This window comes from Cervus canadensis, chromosome 29 (assembly GCF_019320065.1).
Source record: "Cervus canadensis isolate Bull #8, Minnesota chromosome 29, ASM1932006v1, whole genome shotgun sequence".
Lineage (NCBI taxonomy): Eukaryota > Metazoa > Chordata > Mammalia > Artiodactyla > Cervidae > Cervus > Cervus canadensis.
The window spans coordinates 45,696,091-45,717,477 of NC_057414.1; the positions used below are offsets into that span (position 1 = coordinate 45,696,091).

The following is a 21,387-nucleotide window of genomic DNA, read 5'->3' on the forward strand; positions in this document are numbered from 1 at the left end:
AAACCCCACACTTGCGCTCCTGGCTCTTCCAGAAGCGTGAAGCCGAAACAGATTTTTAAATAAACCACCAAGAAAGCTACAGGACTAGCAGAGCCTCTCAGTGGATACGACACAGTAGCCACTGGGCTTCTTCAGCTGCTGAAATGCAAACCCCTGCACCATGAGCAAAATCGGCACGTCAGTCCCGGGCGGTGGCACTGGCCCCATTTCAAGCGGTCCGTAGTTACTCGTGCCAGGGTGACTGCAGAGGCAGAGCTCCCGTCTCTCCAGCTGTGGTCAGCTTGCTGTCACCTGGGTGGAAAGCTTGACGAATCACCTCTCTGCCCCCAGCTTAGCTCAGGCAGTGAGGGCAGCGAGGAGCTCAGGAGTCAGCAGGCCTGCGGGTACTGGCACCACCAGGATTGCGAGAAACATGCCGCATGTCCCAGAGGCGGCCTGGGCCCCTTGGACGCAACACTGGCCCAGGGAACACCCTCTCCGTGACCTTTCCAGCACAGACTCCTCTACCAGCCCTCAGCGATTCCCCGTTTCCACGGGGCAAGGGCTTAGCGGCCTAGACCAGCTTCTAGGGTCTTCACTCCAGGGCTTCCTCCAGGGCCTCCTCACTCTCGACCCGACCCGGCTTTCTGTCCCGGAAAGCGCTATGAACAAAGCGTGCTGCTGTCTGCGCTTAGCTGTTGGCCGGTGCATCACCTCCTCCATGGCGCCTTCTAGGATCGTCCCCAGGAGCCTGAAGGAGGAGGGGAAGTGAGTCTTCCCTGGCTGCAGGCCAGTCCTCCTGCGCGGTTCCTCGGGGAATCGAGCGTGCCCGCAGCCCAGGGATGCGTGCGGCGCCTGGCACTGCGCGCCCAGGCCCCTGCGTCCTGACTGCACTATCTGACACCCGAAGTGTGTGCGCCACAGGGGGAGGATCGTGCACCCCTTCCCCGGGGGCCACGCTGCAGGCTGAGGCTGCGTCCACTCCGCGCTCCGGCAGCAGGGGCGGGGGCGGGGCCTCGGGGCGGAACCTGTGGGCGTGGCCTCGGCGCCCCGTAAATACCGGAGTGGGGCGCGCGCCCGGCCTCAGAGTGAGCGCGCAGCGGCTGCGAAGACTCAGGCGCGTCCCGGCCAGGCCTTCTGCTCGCCTCGTCCGCGTCCCTCCGCGTCCCTCGTCCGCGCGTGCCCCGCGCCTCCCGTCTGCGCACCCCAGCCTCCCGCCAGGCTCCCAGCCGCTCTCCAGGCCCCCAGGCCCCGCGCTCGACACCCAGGACAGGCACGCGCCCCGCAGGCCGCCCGCCGCCCGCGCCGCCATGGGGGTAGAGGGCTGCACCAAGTGCATCAAATACCTGCTCTTCGTCTTCAATTTCGTCTTCTGGGTGAGCCTGCACCGGGGGTGGGAGGGCACTCCCCGATCCCGGCAGGCCGCGCACTCCGCTAGGCCCCGCCAAGGGGGCGCAGCCGGGCAGCCAAGTTGCGGGGCCACCTGTGTGCGCCCAGCCCGGGTGGGTGGGAGGGCCTAGGCCGGCGAGTCGCGAAGGCGGGGTCGTCCGGGGCCGCCGCGCCCCTCGACGGCGGGGCTGGGGCCTCTAAGACGGGTTTCGGGCCTCTGCGCGTCGGGACTCAGAGCCCCGCGGCCGGGCCCTTCGGGGACCTGGAGTCAGTTCCCGGCTGGTGATGGTGGTGGTGCGGTGGGTGCGTGTTCCGAACCCAGCGCCCGGCTACTGCTTAGTTCTCCTGACCGCTGTTTCTGGGACCACCCTGCTTCTTGGGGAAAGAGGGGCTCGAGGGCGGGGCTTGGGACGCCCCGCCCCCATGAGCTCATCAGGGCCACCGCCCCTAGATGGGCGGCCCGGCCCGGTGCAGTGGCTGGCGGGTGGGCGGGGGGGCGAGGGGAGGTGGGGTGGCGCGCTACAGTTTGCCTGAGTCTCGGGGACGGTCCACCCCACTCTGGGCCCAGCTCAGTTCATCCTCCTGTTTGCTGTCGCCACCCTGGGGGTCAGTTTGGGGGTCTGTGCCCGGTCGAATCGCAGACAAGAAGCGCCCTGGACCCGGGTAGCCCGCGTGGCGGGGTGCCTGCATAGCGGTGCCCCCAGTTTGTGGGGCCGAGCCTCCTCATCCAGAGGTAGAGTCCAGCCCCTCCTCGCCCTGGGGCGCTGCAGAGGCTGTGAGGGGAGACGGGCTGAGCGGTGTTCCAAGCTGGCACAGGCAGGGGGCCCAGAGAGCTGGGCAACTCTGAGCCTGAGGGTGCTGGGGCGGGGTGGACGCCCAGCTCGGGGCTTGGAAAGAGATGCCCACAGGTGAGACGTCCTAGGGGTGCTGGAGGGTCTCCTGGGGTCTCTGGGTGGCAGGCCCGAGTTGTGTTTCCTGACCAGCCTTAACTGCTGGCTGCTGCCTGGTGAAGCTTTGGCTTTTGTTTCCATTTCCTGTTGGTGCTGGAATTAGGGGCGTGGAGATCTCTTGCTTTCCCGGGGGAGCCCAGGCGTGGACGTCGGAAGCCCCTCTGGCAGCTGTGTGCTGCCACCCCTCGGGGGTCCACGGGCAGGGTCCTGGGCCCCCTCCTGACCCCTCGTTGCTTCTCCACCGCCCCAGGCTGCTAAGCTCTTGTCCTGGAGGATGAGGACTGTCTGCTGGATCTCAAGTCGACACGGGGAGGCTAAAGTTTTAAAATGGCTCCAGGAGAACTGTGTAGGCCTGGGGACCTCTGTTTGCCCTCCAGACGGTCCAGGGTCAGGTCCCGGGACAGTGTGGTATGTGTGGAGGGAGTAGGGCAGAGGCTGGGCTTGGAGGTGTCACATCCTACCTGCAGGGGCGCCCGTGGCCATCGCCTCTGCCCTGGGGGTGGGAGCAGGGAGGCTGGCAGGATGGGCCAGGGGCAGGGCAGCCTTTACTGAGGGGCTGGCCTTGGTGTTGATTTAGTATTCGCCTGCCTTGGCCTTGGCAAATCTTGGACCAAGCTTCCTGGGGAAGCCCCTCCCACTGCACGGCCTGGGAGGTCTCCCGGCAGACTCCCCCCACCCCCAGCTCCTCCCAGCTGCCTCTGGTAATTTCCCAGGTTTCCCAGGCAGCTGGGGCGGAGGCCTGACAGCCCCCCGGGGCCGCTCTATTCAGACCCAGGAATTGCTTCCCCTCCCTCCCCTCCCATGTCCTTCAGAGCTCTGAGAAGTTGGCTTCCAGGGTCACGGAGCCGCCCACCCATGGTGGGGAGCGGGGTGCCCCTCTCTGCACCCCCACCCCCAGCCGAGAGTGTGGGGCTGGGGTGTGGACCCCGGTGGAGCCCCCAGCCCGCTGCCCTGGTCCTGGCTCCCTCCCTTCTGAAGTGGGGGTCCTGTTAGTTCAGGAGCTGGCTGCTGGGCATGGTGGCCGCAGGGAGGACCATTCTGCTCGGCAGGTGTAGGCCATGATGTACAGAGGGGGCTTCTGGCAGTTGGGTGCCTGGAGGACCCCACAGGGCCAGCCCTATCCACGCGCCCCGGCCTCGGTGGCTCAGCGGGTGCCGGGGGCAGGAGCCAGGCCTCTGTGTGTCTGGATCCCGATCTGGGCACTTTCGCAAGTTCCATTTCAGAGAGTAAAGCCCTCCCCGTGGGAGGCGGCGGCACAGGCCTGCTGGCATGCTGTCCTGGAAGGAGACGTCCCCACGCCCGCCCCCACACGCCAGCGCACGCGCGCGCACACACAAACACACAGACACACAGGCTCTCACACACACACACATACGGGCTCTAACACACACACACACACATACATGGGCTCTCACACACACACGGGCTCTCTCACACACACACACACAGGCTCTCACACACACACAGACATACACACACACACACACGGGCTCTCACACACACACAGGCTGTCACACACACCGACACCCACACATGGGCTCTCACACACACACGGGCTCTCTCACACACACACACACAGGCTCTCACACACACACAGACATACACACACACACACACGGGCTCTCACACACACACAGGCTGTCACACACACCGACACCCACACATGGGCTCTCACACACACACGGGCTCTCTCACACACACACACACAGGCTCTCACACACACACAGACATACACACACACACACACGGGCTCTCACACACACACAGGCTGTCACACACACCGACACCCACACATGGGCTCTCACACACACACGGGCTCTCTCACACACACACACACAGGCTCTCACACACACACAGACATACACACACACACACACGGGCTCTCACACACACACAGGCTGTCACACACACCGACACCCACACATGGGCTCTCACACACACACGGGCTCTCTCACACACACACACACAGGCTCTCACACACACACAGACATACACACACACACACACGGGCTCTCACACACACACAGGCTGTCACACACACCGACACCCACACATGGGCTCTCACACACACACGGGCTCTCTCACACACACACACGGGCTCTCACACACACACACGGGCTCACACACACACACACAGACACCCACACACGGGCTCTCACACACACACACAGACACCCACACACGGGCTCTCTCACACACACACAGACATACACACACACACACGGGCTCTCAGACACACACATGCACACACTCCCACGTGTCCACACCAGACCCTGTGCACCTGTGGAGGTGGCCGAGGGCTGTGAGGTGGCCGGGCTGGGGGAGGAGTGGCCCGGCCCGAGCTGGGAGCAGGGCCTGGAGCTCCCGCCTGCGGGGGCGTGTGTGGGGGGCTGGGAGCCCCCCAGCGAGGCAGCTGGGACTCAGGGCCCTGCTGCTGGGGCACCTCAGGGCCTGTGCAGGCTCCCAGCCCTGCAGTCCTGCCCAGCCCAGAGTGGGCGAGCCGTGGGAACCCGCTGGCCACATCTGTGAAATGGGTGTGATCGCGGCCTCCCCTCTGCAACAGCAGCAGCCTCGCCCCGGCCCCCCCACCCCCACCCCCATGCAGTGAGGCCTCCTTCCGGAGGAGGCGGCTGGGGCGAGGCTGGTTAGAGGCCCTGCTCACCGGCCTTTTGTGCTCGCGTCCAGATGGCACATGACTGTCTGTCACTTAGCGGTTCTGTCACCTTCCTTCCTGGGAGAGGGGCCAGACCCAGCCGGGCTCTGCTGGGGGCAGAGACTTCCTGCGCCCAGTGTCAAAGGGGCATGTGGCCTCCCCCGGTGACCCCGGGCGTCTGGCTGCCGAACTTTGGGCCACGGTTGCCGATCTGAGCCAGGCCGAGAAGAGGACATCTGTGGTCTGTGCCCAGGTCAGGCTTGCCCTGGGGGAGTGTCTGGGCACCAGGGGGTACAGACGTGGGAGCCCAGGCCCCGGCTGGCTCTGCTCCCATGCCCTTGCATGTCCACCCCGCGGCCTCCAGCTCACTCTGCCTCCAGAGATGGAGCTCACCCTGATCCCTATCTCTTACAGCTTTGAAGGCCAGGCAGAAATAAGCTCCCGCCAAACCACCCTTCTCCCAAATAATCTACCCACACACCTTCCCAGCGCCTGAGAGCCGTGACGGGGGGAACCTGGGCCGTGATCAATAAGGTTTAGAGTCCAGCACCCGAGGGAGGGGCTGACGGCACGTTTGCACTGGTGCCGCGTTTTGGAGAAGGAGCCAGGTCGGGGGGCGGCCGGGGTGCAGGGCCCTGGCCCTGCCCGCACCCTAGGACCTGGGCCAGGCTGCGGCCAGGCCTGGGTATTTTCCACCTTGGAGGCAGCACTGGCCGGTGGCCAGGACTGCCCACCTGGCAGGAGCAGATTCACTATGACAGGTTAGCAGAGTCTTCCTCCTGGGCCGTTTCCACCTGCCCGCTAGATGTGGTTTGACCCAGCAGGCTTCCTTCCAGAGCCTCTGGACTTCAGTGCCACCCCTTCACCCCAGCCCCCACTCCCTGCACACGCTTTGTTCTGTGGGGCCTGGCCTGAACCCCTACTCCCTACAGCAAAGCCGGTGCCGATTCACACAAGACCACCTGGGGCCTCCAGGTGGGCGCCCAGATGCTGGGGGAGTCCCTGCAGATGGTGGCCGATCAGTGGCGGGGTAGCCACCCTCCCTGGGCTTGAGGACTGCTGGGCTCCGCAGACAGGGAGGCAGCTTAGAGCCGGGGCTGGGGGTGGCGTTGGGTTCCTTAAGTGCCTGAGTTGGTGGTGAGGGTGCTTCGGGCAGGGGGCTCCAGAACCCGGGTGTGGGTCGGGTTGCCACAGAGGCCTGGGGAGCAGGGCCCCCTTACCCTCTCCACTGAAGCTGTAGCCCTTATACCTTCAGAAAGTTGCTGCTCCCTGCACCCCAATTGCCAGGGAGATGTGATTGTGGGGAAGGTGAAGGACAGGAAGCCAGGCCCATGCGGAGCTGGCGGGGGCGGGCGGGCGGCCCCCCGGCATCCCTCGCCGTCACAGCGAACCTTCTGTAGCGACTCGACGCCCAGGTCGGCCTGGGTCATAACTCTCCCTCGGGGAACGTCTAACAGTGCCCTGGAAACCTGCCTCCCTGCAGGTGGGTGCTGAGTTTGGTTCTGTGCTGCAGCCAGTAGCTGGCTGTGGCTCAGGCTGTGACCCTGGGGTTACCAGGTGCCCTGGGCATCATCGGGGGGAGCAGGAGCAAGGACCCCGAGCTGCCTGCCTCCCCGGTCTCCAGTCCCGGGTGCTGGGAGACCTAGAGCTCGATAGTGTGGGTCTTAGGGGCACGGAGGCTACCAAGGGGCAGCGGGCCTGGGAAGCGCCCCCTGCAGTCCTGCCTGCTCAGGGCTCACAGGGTGTCTCCCTCGCACACAGCCGAGGTCCTCTCTGCTCCCCACCCCAGGTGCTCAGCTGCCCGCCCTTTGGATGGACAGTCTTCCCCTCTGTCCCCGAGATAACAGCTCTAGCCCACGTGAAACTCCCCTGCGCCTTCCCCTTGCCTGTAAGGGGCGATAAGGAGCCTGAGGTTCCAAGTGGCCCACATGAGGAAGTGGTCGGAGCAGGCTGGGAACCAGGGCCCTTCTTTCAGCCGCTGTGGTTCAGGGCCGGCATGGCTCCAGGGCGAGTGGCTGTGCCCGGGCTTGTGGCGAGCAGGTGTCGGCCGGACACCCTGAGCTGCCCCAGGGCCCCTCTGCGCTGCCTCTGCCCCCTGCCCTGGCCCAATCACCTCCTCTCTCCCTCTGCAGGGGGCGCCCAGCCCACCAGACCCTCCTTGTCTGATGTGTGTGTGGCCCCCTGCAGCCCAGCCTTGGGACGGCAGTGTCCACATGCGCCCCCCCCCACCCCCGCGCAGGGGCCGAGGGGGCAAAGGGACAGCCCACACGAAGGGCTCTTTCAGCTGGTGGGGTGGGTTTGGGGCGGGGGAGCAGGCCACTTCCTGGGCCCCTCGCCACAGTGGGCGGTAGGCTCAGGAACTGGCCCAGAAAGTGACCAGGCCTGCTCTGCTGGGCCCCGGGAGGCGGCGGGGGCCTGTGTTCACCTCCCAGCAGGAGAGAGCTCTGGGATCCCCCGCTGGCGGGGCCCTGGGGGTCCCGAGTCCTTCCCCACCCCCACGCCTATTTTTAGAGGCCAGGCCAGGCGGCTTCCTGAGGTCAAGGGGGCTGGAGAGGGGTTTCCGCTTCCTGGCTGAGCCGAGGGTCCTCCTCTGTCCTTCCTTCCTTCCTGCCTTGACTGGGCGGCTCTGTTCCCAGAGGGCATGGCAGGACTCCGGGAGCGCAGAGTTGGGCCCCGTGTCACCCTGTCTGTCCTCATGGCGGGCGGGGGTGGAGGGTCAGCCTGCAGGACTGGGTCCCAGCCCCTCCCGAGCGGGGTGCCCTCTGACCCCGCTGACCCTCCACGCCCGTTAGCAGGGTCTGGGCTGCGCCTCTGCCCTCTGACCTGTCCCAGGGTCTGCAGGGGGCACTTCCTGCCCTGCTCCCTTCCTGTGGCCTTCACTGTCCTTCTGGGCGGGTCTCCAGGCCCCAGGACCTCTCGGGTGCCGAGCCGCGTGGGCACTTGCTGGCACGTCTCCCCAGCCAGAGGGTGTGCCCCTCGGGGTGGCGCGGAGCCGGAGCCCTTCCTGGGTCAGACAGCCGTCCTCCCTGACAGCGCTGGACTCTGAGGACATGAGTGCCGGGGGGCTGCTGGGGCCCAGCTGCCGATTAAGGGGGCGCGGGGGTGCACGAGTGTCCTGCCACTCCTGGAACGTGTGGGCACACTTGGGGCAACAACACGGCCGGCGCCTGGGGGTGGGGAGGTGCCCGAGGCCTGGTGGGGGTGGTGGGGGGCAGCAGGCTCAGCTGAGAGGGGAAGCGGGGAGACACCCGCTCCTTCTCCATTTCAGCTGCTTCTTGGAAATGCAGACTGGCTGGGCGGGAACCCAGTGTACTTGGCAGCTCCCCCACCCCCTCTTCCTAGCTGACACTATTATTTATTAATTCTGGGAAAGGAGGGAAGAAGAAAGAAACAGAAACTGAACCTTCAAAGCATCACAAACAGCCGGGGCCGTCCCCTGGGGTGGAGCCCTCCGGTCATCCCAGCGGCGGGTCCACCAGCCCCTTCCTGAACTGCTGCCCAGCCTTGCCTCCAGCAGGAGCAAGCTTGGGTGCACCCCCAGCTCGGGTGCAAGAGCAGGTGGCGGCAGCCCTTCTGACAGGCCGGCCGGCGGGAGAGGGGAGAGGGAGCCGTGCGGACCCCACCAGGGACCGGCCTGCCCGACCCTCCCGACGGCCGTCCCAGCAGTCGCCAGCGCTGTCGGGCGCGCTCTGCCCGTGTCCACGTGCGCGTGAATTCCTCACTGTGCACACGAGGGTACTGGAGGCAGGAAGACGCCCGGGCGGTCCAAGGTGACTGGAAGCTCCGGTTCCCACGCAGCGCCAGGACGGCATGCTTTCTGTTAACACTGGACTCTGTTTTGTAGCGGGCGTATCCTTAGTTATCCAGTTCCTTGTTTGACGTTAAACCTCAGTTCTGTGGACAAGATTTCAACATTTCCAGATGCTTCCTGCTGGCCACTGGAATCCTGGGGTCCTGACCTCGGTGAAGAAGGCAGCCAGGATCCTTCGGGACTTGCTGCTTAGAAGTCCAGTAGACAGGGATCTAGGTGTGGGGGCTTTTAAACAGCCTGTGTGACAGCGTCAGCCGCACGTTTAAGATGCACAATCTGGGGGCTGCCCTGCTGGCTCGATGGAGAAGAAGGCGCCTACCAGTGCAAGAGGCGTGCAGGTTTGATCCCTGATCCGGGAAGACCCCGCATGCTGCTGAATAACGGAGCCCATGGCCCGCAGCAGTGAGCCTATGCCCCAGAGCTGGTGCCACGGCAATGAGAAGCCCCCACTGCAGCCAGAGAAAGCCCTGCAGCGGTGAAGACCCAGCACGGCCGCAAACAGGATGTCGTCAAAAGTAAAGGCTTCCTTGGCGGCTCTGACGGTAAAGAATCTGTCTTCAAGGTAGGAGACCCAGGTTCAATCCCTGGATTGGGAAGATTCCCCTGGAGAAAGGAATCACTTACCCACTCCGGTATTCTTGTCTGGAGAATCCCACGGGCAGAGGAGCCTGGTGGGCTACAGTCTGTGGAGTCACAAAGAGTTGGAGATGACTTAGTGACAAATTTTCACTTTGTTTTTTACCCAGCCCCCCAGGAAGGCCAAACTAAACTCGGGTCCAGAGTACGCATGTATTCTGTCCCAACAACCCTTGGTTTTGACGACCTGCTCAGCGTCTTCATGCGCCTGGCTCTTGAAGGATTTTCTCTTTGGCAAACTATAGGGCTTCCTCTTTTTCATACTGTTCATGGGGTTCTCAAGGCAAGAATATGGAAGTGGTTTGCCATTCCCTTCTCCAGTGGACCACATTTTGTCAGAACTCTCCACCATGACCTGTCTGCCTTGGGTGGCCCTACACGGCATGACTCCTTTGAGTTAGACAAGGCTCTGATCCATGAGATCAGGTTGGTTAGTTTTCTGTGATTGTGGTTTTCAGTCTGTCTGCCCTCTGATGGAGAAGGACAAGAGGCTTATGGAAGCTTCCTGATGGGAGAGACTGACTGAGGGGGAAACTGGGTTTTTAACTTATATTCAGAGTACATCATAGGAAACGCTGGGCTGGAGGAAGCACAAGCTGGAATCAAGATTGCCGGGAGAAATATCAATAATCTCAGATACGCAAATGACACCACTCTTATGGCAGAAAGCGAAGAAGATCTAAAGAGCCTCTTAATGAAAATTAAAGAGGAGAGTCAAAAAGTTGGCTTAAAGCTCAACATTCAGGAAACTAAGATCATGGCATCCAGGCACATCACTTCATGGCAAATAGATGGGGAAACAGTGGAAACAGTGGCTGACTTTATTTTGGGGGGCTTCAAAATCACTGCAGATAGTGACTGCAGCCTTGAAATTAAAAGACGTTTACTCCTTGGAAGAAAAGTTATGACCAACCTAGACAGCATATTAAAAAGCAGAGACACTACTTTGCCAACAAAGGTCCGTCTAGGCAAGCCTGTGGTTTTTCCAATAGTCATGTATAGATGTGAGAGTTGGACCATAAAGAAAGCTAAGCGCTGAAGAATTGATGCTGTGGTGTTGGAGAAGACTCTTGAGAGTCCCTTGGACTGCAAGGAGATCCAACCAGTCAATCCTGAAGGAGATCAGTCCTGGGTGTTCATTGGAAGGACTGATGCTGAAGCTGAAACTCCAATACTTTGGCCACCTGATGCAAAGAGCTGACTCATTGGAAAAGACCCTGATGCTGGGGAAGATTGGAGGCAGGAGGAGAAGGGGACACAGAGGATGAGATGGTTGGATGGCATCACCAACTCAATGGACATGAGTTTGAGTAAACTCTGAGTTGGTGATGGACAGGGAAGCCTGGTATGCTGCGGTCCATGTTGTCACAAAGAGTCGGACACGACTGAGCGACTGAACTGAACTGATAGGGCTTCCCAGGTGGTGCTAGTGGTAAATAACCCACCTGCCGACGCAGGAGATACTAGAGATGTTGGTTTGATCCTTGGGATGGGAAGATCCCCTGCAGGAGGACATTGGAACCCACTCCGGTATTCTTGCCTGGAGAATCCCACGGACAGAGGAGCCTGGCGGGCTACAGTCCTTGGGGTCGCAAAGGAGTCGGACACGACTGAGTGGCTGACACTCTCAGCTTCACGCAACCTGGTGGGTTTTGAGGCAGGAGGCACCCGCGGACACCCTGCCTGCCACCAGGAAAGTGTGCACAGCCCTCACCCAGCAGCGCCTGGGGACACCGCCTCCCCGCTCCAGGCGGCCACTGGCCTGTCACTGGTGTCCGGGTCTGCATGTCTTAAGTTTGTAAAAGTTTTTCGGGTCCTTAGTTCCCTGACCAGGGATTGAACCTGTGTCCTCTGCATTGCAAGCGTGGAGTCCTAACCCCTGGACCGCCAGGGAAGTCCCTTTTATACTTTTTATATGAAGGGAATCAGAAGGCGGGTTGTCCCCGGCTTGGGGGCTTACCGGGAAAGCACATGTGTGTGGGCATGAATGTCCACCCCCACCCCCCACTTAGGGCAGTGCCTGGGGGTGCAGGGGCTGGGCACCGGCTGGGGTGGGGGGAGGGTCCTGGGTCCCCTGCCCCCCGCTCTCGCCGGCACCTGGTCTGCCTCCGTCTCACTGTGGTTTCGTTTGCATCTCCCCTGGGACCGGTGACGCTGGGCGTATTTCCGTGTGTTTATTTGCTGGGCGCGTTTTTTCTGTGGTGAAGTGTCTGCTCAGGCTCAGGTTTTCATGAGGTTTCTTGGCCTGTTTTTTAAAAATCGGGTTGTTTGTTTTCTTGCTGAGTTTTGGAAGTTCTTGACACCTTTTGGGTCTGGGTCCTTGTTAGCCATTTGCCAGCGCCTGTCCATGCTAGTCTCTGAAGAGCAGGCTTCTTTCAGACTTGGGGGTTTTCTGGGACCCCCGCCCTGCCCTCCTGGGGTGGGCTTGGGGGGGCGCAGTGCTGCTTTGCCCGTCCTCTGCAGGTGACCATAGGTGAGTGCTCACCACCCCCAGACTGGGCTGGTCACCACCACCACTGCCTTCCCCAGGCCCGCCCCAGCGGGCGTGTGCGGGGCCTGGAATGGCCGAGGAGGGGGCACTCTAGCACCAGGCTCCCCACGCCCTGTCGGCCCCTCCAGAGGGTGGGGGGCACAGGGAAGTCTGGAGAGCGCAGCCCCCCTGCACATCCTGGCGTCTGTGCTGGGAAGCCCTTCCCGAGGCAGGAGAGGTGGGGGCTCTGCCTGCCCCCCGGACCCCCGGCCTTAGCGCCTGGGGGTGGGGCAGGCGTGACCCTCACCGCTTCTGTTAGGACCAGGCGCCCCACATGGGCCTGTGCCTTGGGCCCTTGGGGTGAGGGGCTGCAGGGGGAAGATGGGGGTCCCAGCGCAGCCAGGGGGCGGGAAGGGCCCCTCCACGCTCAGCGCCCCTTGCCGTGGGGACACCGAGGCTGAGTCGGGGTTTGGGGCCCGGCCTCTGGGGCCACAAAGGGAGGCCCGGATGAGGCTCCCCACCCGGCCCGCGCGTCCCGGACTCTCACAAAGCGCTCTCTGGACCACAGTTTCCCAACAGAAGAAGTGGTGGTTTCCAGCCAGAGTTACCACGGCAACCCTCAGCCTCACCACCGCCTCCCCTGGAGGCGCAGATGGCAGCCGGCTGAGCCAGGAGCCGGGACTCCCTCCGGAGCCGCCCGCCTCACCCCCCACCCGCCACCTCCCCTGCTCCAGTCCCCCGGGCCCTCCCACCCTCTCGTGGGTGTGACGGGCACCCGGGGCAGCCTCAGGAGGCCTGCGGCCCGGGCACTGCCCTTCGCGGGGTGCGCAGGGCCCAGGTGCCCTGGGAAGGACCCTGCTGGTCCCGCATGATGCCCTCGGTTGGGGAGTGGTGGGGGGCGGGGAGCACGGCAGTGCCTCCATCCTGGGGGGGTGGGGTTTGGGGGTGCTGCCCGCTCCAGGGAGGGTTGCCAGCAGCATCCCCTGGCAGGGGCAGCCCTGCTGCTGCCAGGCACCAATGGTCCCCAACGGTCCCCGCCTTATCGTGCGCGGAGCCAGCCCCGTGTGGGAGGGCCTGGGTGGGGCTGCGAGCCTCCCGCCCCAGCAGTGTCCCATGTCCCCTGCCTGGAGATCCCTGGGGGCAGCCCGTGGGGCCGGGGCCTGGTGTCCCTCTTGCTCCACTGAGCGTGGCCCCCGCTGGTGACTTTGGGCCCTGCTCAGGGGCCAGCACTGGGCCGGCCAGGTGGTTTTCTTGGGGCCTGTGTTTTGGTTTCTCTTCCTCTTTGGACAGAGATCCGACGGTCTGTGTAGGAGCTGGTGCTCGTAGCTCCAAAGGCAGGCAGTGCCTCGCGGGTGGGGGAGCCCGGGGACGCCTGCCTGGCCGGGTCGGATGCTCAGACGCGGGCCTGGCCTCGAGGCGCCCTCAAGGGCAGACCCCGCCTACCCCTGAGCCGCCGTCCTCTGGGGGGTGAGTCAGCCGGAAGCCCCCACCCCCACGCCAGGCTCTGCGGGAGCCCCCCTTCCTGCCTGCTCTCAGGGCGGCCCGCCCCCGGCTGTCTGGGCAGCACAGGGAGCTTCTTCCTCCCCCAGCGGCCTCCCTCTCTCAGACAGCAACCAGCAGCCTCTGCTCTAATTCCCCCGCCAGGGCCCGGTGGCATCAGATTGCCACCCCTCACCGTGTCCTGGCAGCAGAGACTTGGCGTTCACTCCGTGGAGTTCCCGGACGAGCTGGCTCGGGGCAGTGCCACCCCCTCGGAGGAGGGCTCGGCCTTCCCCAGGCCGCGGCCCCGGTGTGGCCTCTGGCCAGATTTAGCAAGTAAAACACAGGGCGGCAGTTAAACTTCGCGGCAGGTGAACAGTGGGTGCTGTTTGGCATGCGTGTGTTCCGGGCAGTGTTTGGGACACACCTGACAGTAAAGTGTTTGTGAACAACCGGGTGTCTGGGTCTCACCGACACCCTGGCCGCAGTCTCCTGTGGTGCTTGGTGGGGGGATCTGCACGAGCCCCCAGTCCCCCTGCCGAAGCCCGCCTGGGGCGTCCGGAAAACCAAGGGGGCAAAGCAGGCACGAGGCAGCGGGCAGCCCAGACCCCAGGGCCTGTGAGCCCAGAGTCTGTGACCCCAGGGCCTGTGAGCCCAGAGTCTGTGACCCCCGGGCCCTGTGAGCCCAGAGTCTGTGACCCCCGGGCCCTGTGAGCCCAGAGTCTGTGACCCCTGGGCCCTGTAAGCCCTGGGCCTGTGAGCCCAGAGTCTGTGACCCCCGGGCCCTGTGAGCCCAGAGTCTGTGACCCCAGAGTCTGTGACCCCTGGGCCCTGTGAGCCCTGGGCCTGTGAGCCCAGGGCCTGTGACCCCGGGGCCCTGTGAGCCCTGCCCTTGGTGCTGACCCAGCAGAGGGAGGGCCCGGGGCCGCCTCTCTCTGCGCCTCCGCGTGGGGGATTCACATGCACCACAGCCGGTCTCTGAGCTGCATGTGACCAGTGCCCTGTTCTCTCCCCAGCTGGCCGGAGGTGTGATACTGGGCGTGGCCCTGTGGCTTCGTCATGACCCGCAGACCACCAACCTCCTGTATCTGGAGCTCGGAGACCGGCCCGCCCCCAACACCTTCTATGTGGGTGAGTGAGGGGATGGGCTGCAGACCCTGGGCAGCTCTGGGCTGGGAGGTGGCAGGAACGGGCCACTGCGGGGTGTGGTGGTAGCTCAGTCAGGCTGCAGACAGGCAGCCAGGAGGGCTTCCAGGAGGAGGCGACTCACTGGGGCTTGCTTCTCCCTGGGGCAGGGAGGACAAGGCCCCCCAGCAAGAGCTCGGGGGTGGGGTGGGGGGTTACGTCAGCCTGGGGGCCCTGAGGGGCCTGGGCGCCCTCTGCAGTTGTGCCAGGGCCTGCCTGGGCCGGGGTGCTCCCAGGGAAAGCTGGATCCCCTCTGGTTGGGGATGGGAGCCAGGGCGGAGAGCGGCAGCTGGGTGGGGGTGGGGCGCTGCCTTTCAGGGAGGCTCCTGGGCGGGGTGGGGCTGGATGCCTGGGCTGCCTGGGGCCCCACCGGCTGCCTTATTAGGCCTCGGCCCTTCAGGCATCTGTCAGGCTGGGTGTGGGGTGGGGGCCCCCTGGGGCAGGGGTTCTGCCTCCCACTGTGTGCAGCTGTGCCCCTCCTTCTGGTCCCGCCCCCTCCCCAAGATGGGCCTGGTTCCTGGGGAGCTCAGGGAGGGTGTGCGGAAACGCTTCTGTCCTTTAAAGGCCTGGCCCCTGGGTGGGCCCCTCGCACCCCCACAGGCAGAGCAGCAGGCAGGAAGCCTGCAGGGCTCATGCGGGGCCCGAGACCACCCGCCGCCCTGCGTGGACCCTGTAAGGGGTCCCAGTCCTTCCCAGGCGCTGCTTGGGGGCCCCCACACTCGGGATACACGCTTGGCTGCTGGGCTGGGGGTGGCCCACACTCACCATCCCACTCGGGCGCCCCAGGGCCATGGAGGTCCTCTTTGGGCTGGGCCCTGGGAGGGCTGGAGCCCGTGGTCTGGTGGCGGTCTCCGGGGCCAGCCCTCCACGGAGGGTCCCCAGCCCTTGTCCGCAGGATTCCCGGCTCCCCACCCCCCAGGCTGCGGGGCCCCCTCAGGTCTGAGTCTCAGGCAGAGAACAGGGGACCGTGACCCACCTCCCCCCCCACATGCCAGGCACCCTCAGAGCCAAGCGGTCAGCCTTGCCCACACGTCTGAGGACGCACGACTGTTCTCTGAGGCCTCTGGACGCTCGAGGGGTTTCTCCCTCGGGCTCCTCCCAGGCCTCTCCTCCCCCTCCCCAGGGCCCGCCCCCGCGTGGCCACGGTCCTCTGTCCACGTCCGCCTCTCCGAGCTCTCGGTGCAGGGCCATGGGCTCCCCTGGACGCACCGTTGGGGAAGGCGGTCCCTCCCCTCGTGGCTCGGCTGGCTCCTGCTCTCAGCCCAGCGTGTGGCCTGGCAGCCGGGAGAGGAGCTGGAGGCCACCTGGCTCAGGCTGGACGGGGCAAGGGTGGCACAGCGGGCTGCAGACCTGGGTGGCCCTGCGCGGCCCCCTGGAGACACAGTCCAGGGCAGACGTGTGGGGGTCTGGGGAGACCTTGGCAGAAGACTGGAGGCTGGGGGCTGGGCCCAGGCTGCGGTGGGAAGGGTCCTGCGGCGAGGCTTGTGGGGGGCGTGGCTGGCGTTGCCGGTGCCCCTCCAGCCCATTCCGCCACATCATGCCGTTGCTGGGCCTGAGGGCCCCCCTCGGGGAAGGAGTGAAGGAGTGCTGGGCCACCTGGCAGGCTGGGAAGCAGCCCCTGGGCCCAGGCTTCTGCCACGCCACCATGCCACCAGGGGAGGGGGCCTCTCAGAGCCCCTCTGGCTGCAGCGTCCCTGCCCACCCGGGGCCCGCCTTCCGGAACCCCCTGGCTGGCTCTGATGCAGACGGGGCCTGCCAGGGAGGTGGGGGCAAACGTGGGCCCTGACACGAGCTCTCTGTCCACTGCCGGGAAGTCGGGGTGTCAGCGGGGCTCCAGCAGCACCCGGGCCGTGCGGCAGGGCCCGGGAGGGTCCCTGGCCTCACTGGTCAGAGCCAGAGCCCACTGCAGTGGGAAGCCTGGCACTGGTGGGGGGACTGGGGGCCGGCACCTGCCAGGGTGCCCCTCCCTGGCGCCCTGTGCCGTCCCGCTGAGCCTCAGGAATGGCCATGGGGATGGGAGTCCCCCCGGGGCTTCCCCTTGGCCAGGTCCACTTGGGGTCGCCCAGAGGTTCTGTCTGGTCCAGAGGGGGCCCCAGGCTTCTTCTGAGCCTGGCAGTGGGTCCCAACTCCCAGACTTCTCCAGAGACTGGCCAGGCAGGGCCAATAGGCCCTTGGCACCACGGCCCTGGGACCTGGTGTCCTAGCTCTGTCCTAGCTTCGCCTGTTGCATAACCATGGCAACTGGGGGGCGGGGGGTGGGCCCAGGTCTGCTGGAAGGCTTAGGGTTGTGGGAAGTCTTTGGAGAGACGTGGTCAGTGTTTCAAGGGGTGAGGGCCCCTTGTGGGTGGGCTGCAGACTCAGGGAAGGGCTGTGTGGCCGTCAGTGAGTGCTGGGCAGGCCAGGAGGACAGACTGACCCTATGTGTCGCTCTCAAGTGAGGGGGGCCGGCAGACCCCAGGGCTCCGCTTTGCCCCCCAGGCCAGTAGCTGGGCCCTTGGCACCAAGATGCGGGTGACTCTCCAAGGCCCACCAACCAAGCCACGGAGGCTCTCAGGAATCAGAGTGTGTATAGGTGGTGGGATCAGGCTGAGGCCCCTGAATACTCACGACTGGCCATTTGGTCCTGGCCCTGGCGACGCCTGCCTCCCTCCATGTCTCAGAGGAGGGAACTGAGGCCCACAGAGGTGCCCACACGGCCCTGCCAGGCCGCTTCCCCCTGGAGGCTCCTCTCCAAGCCACTGACTTGGGTGTCTGACCTCCTCCCGGCAGGGTAGGCACCAACACCTGGTGGGCCCTCTGGAGCCCCGGGCAGTGTTGTGCATGCCCAGCACAGGGAGGAGGGCTTCTGGGGGGCTGGGGGCTCCGGGACGGTGGGTCGCTGAGGGTGCCCTCTCTCTCCACGGCAGGCATCTACATCCTTATTGCCGTGGGTGCCGTGATGATGTTTGTTGGGTTCCTGGGCTGCTACGGGGCCATCCAGGAGTCCCAGTGCCTCCTGGGCACGGTAAGGTCCTGGGCTGGGCATGGGGCGGGGTGGGGGCCGGTCAGGGGGCAGAACCAGGAACTCGGTGCCAGCCTGGCCCTGTGAACCTCCTGTGAGTGCCAGCTCTCCGGCTGCCCCAGTTTGTTCTCAGACCCCACCGTGGCAGATGGCCGCTGTGTCTAGTTTTTTGTCTAGTTCCTGGTTGTAAGTCCCAAAGTTGCTTCTCTCTCTCTTCTTTCTTAAAACGAGCAACAGATACGATAAAGGGTGAGTCCTCACTGCAGGACCAGCATCAGGTGTCCCTGGGAAGTCACCCACCCACAGGAAGCAGAGGCCTGTCCATGCTGCCCAGGGCCTGGCGTCTGGGTGGTGTGGGCTGGGGAGTCTGCTCCTGTGTCTCCGTGGGGGGCTCCTGGGCGCACCACAGTGACCCCCTTCCCACAGGCTTTGCTCCCTGTCCCCTCCCACCCGCCCAGAGCCAGCCTTGCCCTCCCTCCACGCAGCCGAACTGTCCTCTGGAGCCCAGTCCCTCGGGGCTGATGAGAAGGGTGGCAGGTCAATACCAGCCCGAGTCCCAGACACCGCTTCACACGGTTCATCCCCGTCAGGGCTGGGGTGGGTGGGTGCCGCCGAGCACCCCACACGCGCCTGTGGGTCCCTAGGTTGCTCGTCGTCTATGGAAGGCGAGCCCCTGCCGGCCTCAGGAAGCCCTGGGCCCCCTCTGGCCTGCTCTGACCTCCTCTCTGCCCTCCCCTCCTCTCCCCTCCCCAGTTCTTCACCTGCCTGGTGATCCTCTTTGCCTGTGAGGTGGCCGCTGGCATCTGGGGTTTTGTCAACAAGGACCAAGTGAGTCATTTGCAGGTGGTGGGGCAGGGATGCTGGTGGGGAGGGCAGGGGCTTGGCCTGGGGGCGCTTCTCTGGGCGGGCTCTTTGGGTAGGAAGCCACAGAAGGCTTCCTGGAGGAGGGGGCGCGGTGGCCGAGTGGAAGGCAGAGCCCCCCACCCCCAGCTTCGGGCGGCGGGTCCGTCCTGACCTTCCAAGAGAGCCAGGTGAAGGCACGTCTCTGGGGGGACAGTCCCCCTGTGCTGTGAGCACCTCCTTCCCCAGATCGCCAAGGACGTGAAGCAGTTCTATGACCAGGCCTTGCAGCAGGCCATAGTGGACGACGAAGCCAACAATGCCAAGGCCGTGGTGAAGACCTTCCATGAGACGGTGCGGCGGGGCTGGGGGCACTGGTGGTGGGGGAGGGGGGGCGGTGGGCGTCCAGGGAGCCTGGGTACCAAGGGAGAGGCCCGGGCTGCAGGTTTTGTCCTCTTGATGTGACCTCAGCCTGGAGCGGGAGGGGCACCGGGGCCTGGCAGCCCCACTCTCGGGGACTTGGGCTCTTCTGGGGTTCCCTGGCGGGAACTAGGTGGGCCAGGCCAGCCGGGGTGCAGCGCAGCTGAATGGAAGGGTGGGGAGGAGTGGGCCCCTCGGCTTGGTTCTCCCCCAGGAGGGGACCGCCCCCAGCCCCCAGCCCCCAGTCCCCGGGCCAGGGCGGCTCCTGGGGCCTCTGCAGCCCGCGGGACACGTGCCCAGGGCTGACGGCAGGCGCCCTCCATCCCTGCAGCTTAACTGTTGTGGCTCCAACACGCTGACCACACTGACCACCTCTGTGCTCAAGAACAGCCTGTGTCCCTCCGGCGGCAACGTCATCACTAATTTGTTCAAGGTTCGTGGTGATTCCCGTGTTTGGCTGCCGCCCCTTAGTGGGTCCTGGGTGGTGACAGGGCCTCCCGGGGCTCCCACAGGCCACGGCCAGGCCACAGTCATGCCGGGCTGTGCAGTGGCTGGAGTTGGGACTGCGGGCCAGCCCTGGCCCGATGGTGCTTCGTGGTCTCTGAGCCAGGGAGGGTGCCCTCGGCATGCTCCCTGTTCACACCAGCCAGAGACCAGGTGCCATTCACGCCTCTTCTGGGGGTCCCTGGGGGTGCGGCTGTGCCCCTCCATGGGGCCCTGGGCTGCTGCCTCATAGGGTCGGAGGACAGGCGCCTCTGACTGCCCTCTGGCCGCCCCTGCAGGAGGACTGCCACGGGAAGATTGACGAGCTCTTCTCGGGGAAGCTGTACCTCATTGGCATCGCGGCCATCGTGGTCGCTGTGATCATGGTGAGTGGGGCGGACCGGCTCTGCTTGGGGATCCCCCCCACACTGGGGGGCTCCGAGAGCTGACTGAGCTGACCCCCCGGGGGTCTCCACCCGCTTCCCACGGGGTCCGGGAGCGGATCACCTGCCCACGCCCTCCCCAGGGGCCTCTGGGAGCTGACTGCCTGCCTGCCCCTCCCTGCAGATCTTCGAGATGATCCTGAGCATGGTGCTCTGCTGCGGCATCCGGAACAGCTCAGTGTACTGAGCCCGCGGCCACTGAGGCCTCGGGGAGGGGCCTCGGGGACCCCAGCAGTGCCCCCCGGAGTGGCCCGGACACTTCTGAGGAGGGGCCGTCGCCACCTGTGTATATAACCTCCTGGCATCACTGCTACACTTACCAGCTTTTTTACTTTTGAGGTTTTGTTCTTGTCCTGAAGCTTCCTGCTACTTGTCCTTTTGGGGCTGACGTCACCTGTAGGTGGCATGTGAGTGGACTGTGGGGACTGCAGGGCAGGGGCCCCCCTGCTGCTTGGGGCTCCGCTTGCTCAGCCGGGCCTCTCCTGGGGGCCACCAAGGGCCGTCCGGCCGAGCTGCACCCGCGCGCCCGTCCCCGTGGTCGGCACACACGCTCAGCCTTTTTTTAATCCTTGTTCCTTTCCGGCCACCTGTCTCTAGAGCTGGGTCTACGAGCAGCCTTATGCCTTCAATGCGCACCTCTCCTTTCTAACGCGTCACCTTCAATTGTAATTACATCTTGAAAAGTCATTCAATAAAGAAGGAAAAACCAGGCATGCTAACACGGTCTGGCCCCTCCGTGTGCCCCTGGCCTCTGAGACCTGGGGGGCGGCCTGAGGGGCCGAGGAGCCTGGCACGGGTGGTGCTCAGCTCTCTGGATCTCACTGGTCCCAGGGTGTGCCACCGACCCTGTTGGCGGATGCCAGTGGGGCCCTTTCTTGGGCCTTGTGTCGCCAGCAGCAGCCTTACCCGGCCCTCACTCCCATCCCTGTTCCTGGGCACTACTGCCCCGGGGCGGGGGGGGGCAGGACGACCCAAAAATCATGGTTTAGGATGCAAGGGCCCTGCAGACTCTCCCCCCTCCTGAAGGTCAACTCCGTAGGAGATGGACACACGGCTCCCTCCCAAGGGTCTCATCTCTTCCTCTCTAGCTGGTTGTAACCTCCTGTCAAGGGGCTGGGTGGCCCTGTCTTCCAGGGGTTGGAGGTGAAGCCCTCAGCCACTCCCTGGGGGAGCCCACCTGGGGACTGAGGCCCAGCCAGAGGCTGCTGCCCCTGCTGGGAATGATGGGTAATGTCACCATGAGCTGCAGGCAGGTACTGACGCACCTGTGCACTAAATTGACCTCTTGAGGCTCCAAGTCCCTGACTGGGATTCGTATGTCAAGGGCTCCTGGTGGCCTTCTTGGGGGCTGATATTGGAAAGTAGGTCCCAGCCCTGTATCGGGGGTCACAGGGCCTCCGTAGGCCTGCTCCTCCAGAGTCCAAATAGGAACTGGTGGGTTGGGAGACAGATGGCCCAGGGAACCTGCTCCTTTTTACTTCTTCCTGTGCCGCAAGACCCTCCTCAAGCTGTGATGTGAATTAGTGCCTGGGGTGGCCTGGACTCCCTCATTCCTGGTGAGACCCTGTGTGTGGGCACTTTTAGGGATGACATGCCCCCAGTTCAGCTCAGTCACTTAGTCATATCTGACTTTTTGCGACCTCCTGGA

The 21,387-nt window shown here is 64.6% G+C and overlaps 1 protein-coding gene across 2 annotated transcripts; it reads left to right on the plus strand.

The window, feature by feature from the left end:
• Window positions 1-1,047: 1,047 nt before the first annotated feature.
• Window positions 1,048-20,458, plus strand: CD81 (CD81 molecule). Of its 2 annotated transcripts, none has more exons than XM_043451094.1 (8): window positions 1,048-1,355; window positions 14,384-14,498; window positions 17,459-17,556; window positions 18,307-18,381; window positions 18,643-18,747; window positions 19,145-19,246; window positions 19,596-19,682; window positions 19,864-20,458. In XM_043451094.1, exons 1-8 carry the CDS (start codon window positions 1,290-1,292, stop codon window positions 19,924-19,926), a joined length of 711 nt encoding a protein of 236 aa, XP_043307029.1. In that variant the 5' UTR covers window positions 1,048-1,289; the 3' UTR covers window positions 19,927-20,458. The 2 variants fall into 2 exon arrangements, with proteins under 2 accessions (XP_043307029.1, XP_043307031.1); XM_043451096.1 differs by lacking the exon at window positions 1,048-1,355 and adding an exon at window positions 1,959-2,101.
• Window positions 20,459-21,387: the final 929 nt, after the last annotated feature.

Excerpts from the sequence above, each read along its gene's own strand:
- CD81 (XM_043451094.1), top strand. The coding sequence starts at position 1,290 with ATGGGGGTAGAGGGCTGCACCAAGTGCATCAAATACCTGCTCTTCGTC. Across the intron at positions 14,499-17,458 it reads CCCCAACACCTTCTATGTGG|GCATCTACATCCTTATTGCC; the intron begins GTGAGTGAGGGG and ends TCTCCACGGCAG. Across the intron at positions 18,748-19,144 it reads TGAAGACCTTCCATGAGACG|CTTAACTGTTGTGGCTCCAA; the intron begins GTGCGGCGGGGC and ends CCATCCCTGCAG.